Source organism: Prunus persica, chromosome G6 (assembly GCF_000346465.2).
Source record: "Prunus persica cultivar Lovell chromosome G6, Prunus_persica_NCBIv2, whole genome shotgun sequence".
NCBI classification, from domain to species: domain Eukaryota; kingdom Viridiplantae; phylum Streptophyta; class Magnoliopsida; order Rosales; family Rosaceae; genus Prunus; species Prunus persica.
The window spans coordinates 5,059,358-5,065,596 of record NC_034014.1 but is presented as its reverse complement, the minus strand read 5'-3'; the positions used below and the strand labels follow the sequence as shown (position 1 = coordinate 5,065,596).

General features: G+C 39.7%; 1 protein-coding gene across 2 annotated transcripts; it reads left to right on the top strand.

Annotated features, from left to right (window-relative positions):
* Positions 206-5,914, top strand: LOC18775186 (telomere repeat-binding protein 5). 2 transcript variants are annotated; one of them, XM_007208649.2, is made up of 10 exons: positions 206-509; positions 1,695-1,890; positions 1,970-2,798; positions 2,925-3,128; positions 3,235-3,297; positions 3,383-3,462; positions 3,670-3,911; positions 4,150-4,449; positions 4,629-4,692; positions 5,237-5,914. In XM_007208649.2, the coding sequence occupies exons 2-10, from the start codon at positions 1,810-1,812 to the stop codon at positions 5,402-5,404; spliced, it is 2,031 nt and encodes a 676-aa protein (XP_007208711.1). In that variant the 5' UTR covers positions 206-509; positions 1,695-1,809; the 3' UTR covers positions 5,405-5,914. The 2 variants fall into 2 exon arrangements, with proteins under 2 accessions (XP_007208711.1, XP_020420705.1); XM_020565116.1 differs by having other exon boundaries at positions 1,970-2,828.

Here is a 6,239-nt window from a genome sequence, read left to right as displayed (position 1 = left end):
CGGACCACAAGTAGCCACATAATCCCAGAGCCCTCCACGTGTCACGATCACTAGGCGCTTGGAAAGTGGGTTACCCAAACGCGAAGAACCGGTCCTTTTAGTGGTTTCCACACACCTACTATAGCCGGTAAGCCCACAGGAATTACCGATAGGTTCGGTAAGCGGAGTCAATGGTATAAGAGCCGGGGGTTTAAGCAATGGTTGGTGGTTTTCAGAGGGTTTTGGCGATCAGAGGGAGAGAGAAAGACGAGTTTTTGGTTTTTGTTTTCTGAGAGAGAAAATGGGTTTTGTTTGAAGCAAAAGAATTTTTTCAAAATAAATTCCGGGAAAATATGGGATAGAGAGAAATGGGAGAGGAAAAAGTGTGGATGTGGTGATAGAAAGATAAATTCCATATTCTTGTTTGAATTCTCCGACAATTACCGATCTTGCATTCGCCTGAAAGTTCTCCAGAATTTGATTTCTCGGTGTAAAGCTTTGAACTTTTAGCGAAAAATCGTTGTGCAGAGGTGAGCATGTTGTATTTTCATGGTTTTGTTTCGTGAAAATTGCAAAAGCTTCCGTTTATGTGATGTGGGTTTTACGGTTTCGATGAGCCTTTCCTGAACAGTACGTTTGGTTGATGAGAAAGTGCGGGAAAGGGGAGAGAATTGTTCGGGTTTTTTTCACGTGTAATTCAACCGAAAAGCCTTTTATGCTCCAAATTATGGGTTTTTCCGCTCGTAAATTCTGAGCAATCAATTGGGTCTTTAAAAAAAACCTGGGTTGATTTTTTTTCAATGATTGTCATGGATGATCTGTTTTGTTTCCGAAGTTTGGGTTTAATGGATTCGATCTGGATGTTCTGGTGGTAATTCATTATTTCCATCGTAATTTTGGTTCAAAAAATCTTAAATTCTGTCAAAACTTCGAGAAATGAAGTTTCTCTGTTTATTTTTGTCTGTTGCAGACACACAATCTGAATTATATGTTCGGCAAGGTCGATCTTGGCTGAGGGTTTAAGACCTCTTGATTTTCAAGTTTTTGGATAGTTCCATGAGAATCAAATCGCCTCAGTTGGTCCCAATTTTCCTTTTTGATGGCCGGAAGTTTTTTTTCAGATCTATATCTTGGGTTTTTGATATAAGGTTTTGCTGTGGTTTAAGGCCCTTTTTTATTTTTTTTATTTTTATTTTTCCTTTTTCCCGCTTCTGTTTCACTCCGTCAAAAATGGAAAATTATGCTACTCTGTCCGAATTTGCAGAAACTGTGGAGAAGGTCTTTCATGTTATCAAGTCTCTATTTTTCCGTTAGTTTTTGGTTGGGTGCGACGTGGGTCGGGTGCCTTGTTCTTTCCCGGGCTGCTATGTTAATGTCCTTGTAGTCAGATCATGTGGATCTGATGGGAGTTACTGGCATGAATTTATGACTGATATTTCATTGTATGTTTTGGGAGTTTTTGTTGACCAATTGTGGTTTCTTTGAAACTAAATGCAATGGCTTTTAGCTAATAATGTTTCTGTTATCTCCCTGGATTCTTTTGCTGCCTTCGTCGATAAACAATTTGGTGATTGATGGGTTTATATTTCCTGTGCAAAGTGTGTTATGAGGAATATTTGGGAACTTGTGTTTCTCACTAAATGTTGGATGACTTAGTCAATTATCTGAGTTTATTTTCTGTGATCCAACAATTGCTTGCGTTCATCTGTTGTCAGGAGTTCTTATTCTTGGATTCTGAGAGTTGGCAGCCGGTGAAGTGTATATTTGTTGAAAGGAATTGTTCCTCGTTCTTTGTGGTTTATGTAATCATCGTGGTATGATTTTTGAGATATGGTGTTGCAGAAGAGGTTGGACTACGGATTTAATGGCTATCAGGTGCCTGCCACTCCTCGAGCTACCAGATCAGCAAGGGTATATATATCCAGCGACTCTTTGTGATTTGCATTTTATGTTTATGATCCAAATCTTTAATTTTCATAATGATTTCCAGAGGAGAGGTGCAATTAGAAAGAGAGTTGATGACAATTCAATGGGCGCCTTTGACTTGTTGGCCACCATAGCTGGCAAGTTATTGCTCGAGGGAGAGAGTTCTCCGGCTTCCAGTCATACGTCAAAAGATCAGTGTGCAGGTACGAAGGAAAATTGTCTGGATGGTGACAAACCATTGAAAGTGGAACCTTGCGATCAAGGCAGCTGTGATAGGAGAATCCCTGTATCTGATCATATCTCACAAGGTCCGAATCAAAGTTCGTGCTCCAAGGAGTCTCCTGTTCATCAGAATGAAAGTTCTGTTATGACAACTTCCAATTGCTCGGAGAGGTTTGCTTCTGATATGTTGGTGAGTGGAAAATGCAAGAATGAGACGGGAAGTTTTACTAGCAAAATAGAAGCAGGCTCTTCTGGCTGCAGGGAGGCTGGTGAATTTAAGTTAGGGGGTGAAGTTAAAACATTAATAAAAGATGAGACCAATAAGAGTGCGAAGGTGCTAATTGGTACGGGGCCTGATATGTGCGGTTTAGAGGACCCAGTGGTCTGGGAAGGGGAACCTCCTGCACTAGTTAGTTCAGATAGTAGTACCAAGGTGCCTATGTATGTAGACCATATTCCTCAGAGATCTTTCCCCACTAGCCGGGATGATGTAAAAGTAGTTAGTAGAGATGATGACGAAAACTCCTCTGGGTGTACTCACCCTGTTACCTCAATAAAGTATTCAAGGCCAGCGCCATCGCGTATTGGAGACCGAAGAATAAGGAAAATATTGGCCTCGAAATATTGGAAAGTGGCTCCGAAGTTGAAGGATGATATACATTCTAATTCTTGTAAGTGGCTGCCTTGTACTAAAAGAATGTGTGAGTTTCTCGAGCTTCATGTAAAGTTTTATTAGCAATGCTGCATAATTATGGTGATCTGTTTTCTAATTGCATTTTTCTTTGTGGAATCTTCAGATAGGGATCAGAAACCAAATTACCACAATAGGAAGAATTGTTACAAACGTCAAAGATCTCAAATGAATATTCCTTTTAAGAAGAGGAAGCTTTTCGACCGTAGTGCAGTTCTGAATATTGATGAAGGTATTAGTAGAGAGGGCTTCTTTGACTCGCGTGGTAAGGGAATCACTGGAGATGCTTCGTGTTCAAAGATGCAAGGAGGTCATTTTCCAAACCAAATGCTATTCAATCTGAATTTGATCATCTCAAGTGTTTTGAGATGCATGCACTTCAGTTTTTAACTAAGCAGTTTGAAAAAATTATGCAGCTGCTATGAAATCTTCTTCGCTAGCGGGTCAACACTCTTCATTCCAATCAAGGAGTTCTCACGGTATGAGAAACTTTGACAGAGTGATTAATATGTACAATTTTTACTTGATTGGTGTCTAACATTCCAAGAGGTTCCTTTTACTCAGTGAAGCTCAGGATCAAGTCTTTTAGGGTGCCCGAGCTATTCATAGAGATCCCGGACACTGCAACTGTTGGTTCATTGAAGGTACTTTGAGACTTCTTTTGATTGTGCTTTCCCCTCATTTCCAGCTATGAAGTATACTGTATTGGTGTAAATGAGTATGCATATACATGAGCGTTCATATTTTGTCTTCCTCAAAGCAAGCTGTTGCAATTTACCTGAAACAGTCCGTCTTACTCACCTTTCACACGGTCTTAGTTTGAATTCTGATGATGTGTGATTGCTCTGCAGAAGACGGTTATGGACGCAGTGACAGCAGTACTTGGAGGTGGATTATGCGTTGGTGTACTTCTTCAGGGAAAGAAAGTGAGAGACGACAATAAAACTTTACTGCAGACAGGAATTTCTCAAGATAACCAGCTAGATTCCTTGGGATTTACCTTGGAGCCTAACTCTTCCCAAAACCCTCCACCTTTATGTTCTGGGGATTCTCCCTGTATGCTTCCTTGCGATGTACTTCAGCCTTTAACAAGGTAATGCATTATAGTTGATTATGTATGGTGATGCTTCTTCTCTTCCATGCTCCTTTTTCTTTTATTTTTAAAAATTTTGTGAGTCGTAGAATGCTTTCATTGAAGATTTAATAATGTAAGAACTGGATTATGCATGTTAGTCTGATATAGTTGTGATGCCAACTCAATCTCCTTGGTTGGCTTTCAGAGCAAGACTCGAAAGTTGATTTCCATTGAGCTCATAATGATTTTGCACCAGGTATCCATCCGGTCCTACCAGTGAAGCCTCACCTGAGCCTCATACGGCCAGTTTAGGGAACTTCATTGAAAGTGATCATGATTCAGCACCCTCTCCAACTGATATGTCTGCTGAGAAAAGCACAACAGATTCTAAAGCCCTGGTTGCTGTGCCAGATATGAGTGTAGAGGCACTAGCTGTGGTTCCTGGGCACAGGAAATCAAAGCGGTTTGATATTGGGCAGCGCCGAATCCGTCGACCATTCTCTGTTGCTGAAGTGGAAGCACTTGTCCAAGCGGTTGAGAAACTTGGCACTGGAAGGTACTTTAATGATCCATGAGCATAACTTTTGATTTAGCATTTTCGAAAGTTTTATTTGGTCCACCATGACTTGCTCAGTTAAACCCTACTTTTATCAGGCCCATCTGCCTTGCCTTGTGGGTGAGGAAACTGCCCCTTTACTGCAATGTGGAGTTTTTAATAGTTTTTGTTATTTACAGGTGGCGTGATGTTAAGCTACGAGCTTTTGATAATGCTAAGCATCGAACATATGTGGATTTGAAGGTAAGGAGTCTATTTGGCAATGATAAATCAAGTGCAATTGGGTTTATTGTTTTATTTGTTACCTAATTGAATCCCTGTAGAACTAGTGGTGGTAAAGTTTTTCAAATTTGAATTTCACAGGATGTTTTACTTTCATGTAATTGTTTGCTTGTTTCCTCATTTGAAAGCCCTTTTTATGGCTAAGGCCCACAAGCGTACTTAGTTTGATCTGTCTGTCAAATTGGTTGCTTGTAACAGAGGCTAATGATTAGACAGTCTTTATAGCTTTGTTGGTCTGCGTAACTTTATTTGTTATATACAACTGTCTCAAGGAATCTCTTATATTCTAACCTTACACGCTTCTTCTAAATCTAACCCTTCAACATGTTTCACAATACCAAGTGCCCACCATTGCCTTATCTACATAACTTTTGCTGCTATATTGCCTTATCTACATAACTTTTGCTGCTATATTGCCTTTTGTGTTTTCTGTTTGTGGGCTTAAAAAGTGAGGCATGTGATGTGGGTTTGGTTGTTGATGGTGTTTTCTTCTTGGGGTGTATAGGATAAGTGGAAAACACTCGTACACACGGCAAGAATATCTCCTCAACAAAGGAGGGGAGAGCCTGTCCCCCAAGAGCTCTTGGACAGGGTCCTAACAGCCCATGCATACTGGTCCCAGCAGCAAGCCAAACAACAGCTCAAACAGCCCGAGACTTGCCTTCTCGTCTGAAATAGAGCTCGAAAAAGGAGGTCACATGTTGAACAAAAATAGATTTATTGGTTTTTAGAGGGGGTATGTCTAGATGTCTGATTTTTTTTCTTCTTTTTTTGTATCTTTGTTAATGATGTAAAAAGTATGACAAGAAGCACAAGTTGAAGAAAGTTTATGTAATATCAGTCTGTTGCTCTCGGCCACGGTACTTTCCCTGCTAGGGGAGGCTGGCCCCTGTAAATGGTTGACTGAATAAGAAGAGAGATTGCTGACAGAATTCTTTTGAAACCCAAAGTAGTTGTTGGTGTTTCCTGATCTTTTTGTTTTTTCGTTCTGTATGTTTTGGGTGGTTGAAGAAGAAGATATAGGGAAATTGAAGGTGGTGGTGGTTGTGCAGATGTTTTTTTTTTAATGTAATGTTCCATTAGTTAAATTTAGCATTAATGCCAATGCAATTCTTGTAATTTTCCATTTCGCTTATCAATAGATAATATCATCTGAAGGTCAACTTGGCCTTCATCAATTCAAAATTTTACTGTGAATATTATAAACATGGTGTCTACTCTTTTTCTTTTCCTGCTGTAAACCATGTTATTCATTCAATGCGAATGGACCAATATGCCCTTAGAAATCTTATGGGATTAGAATTAGATCCGCATGTATAATATTATATTATAGATGGCATTACCTCATTGGTTGTCATTGTGGGACTTCCAGCGGCAGTCATATTGGAATCAATTGGAAGTAGAATATATTATAGGCTTGAGATTGGAGTTTGCTTACCTATGCGGAAAACAATGATTAAAAGTCTTCAATTTTTAATTTGAAACTACTTCTTGCATAATGAGGGTTT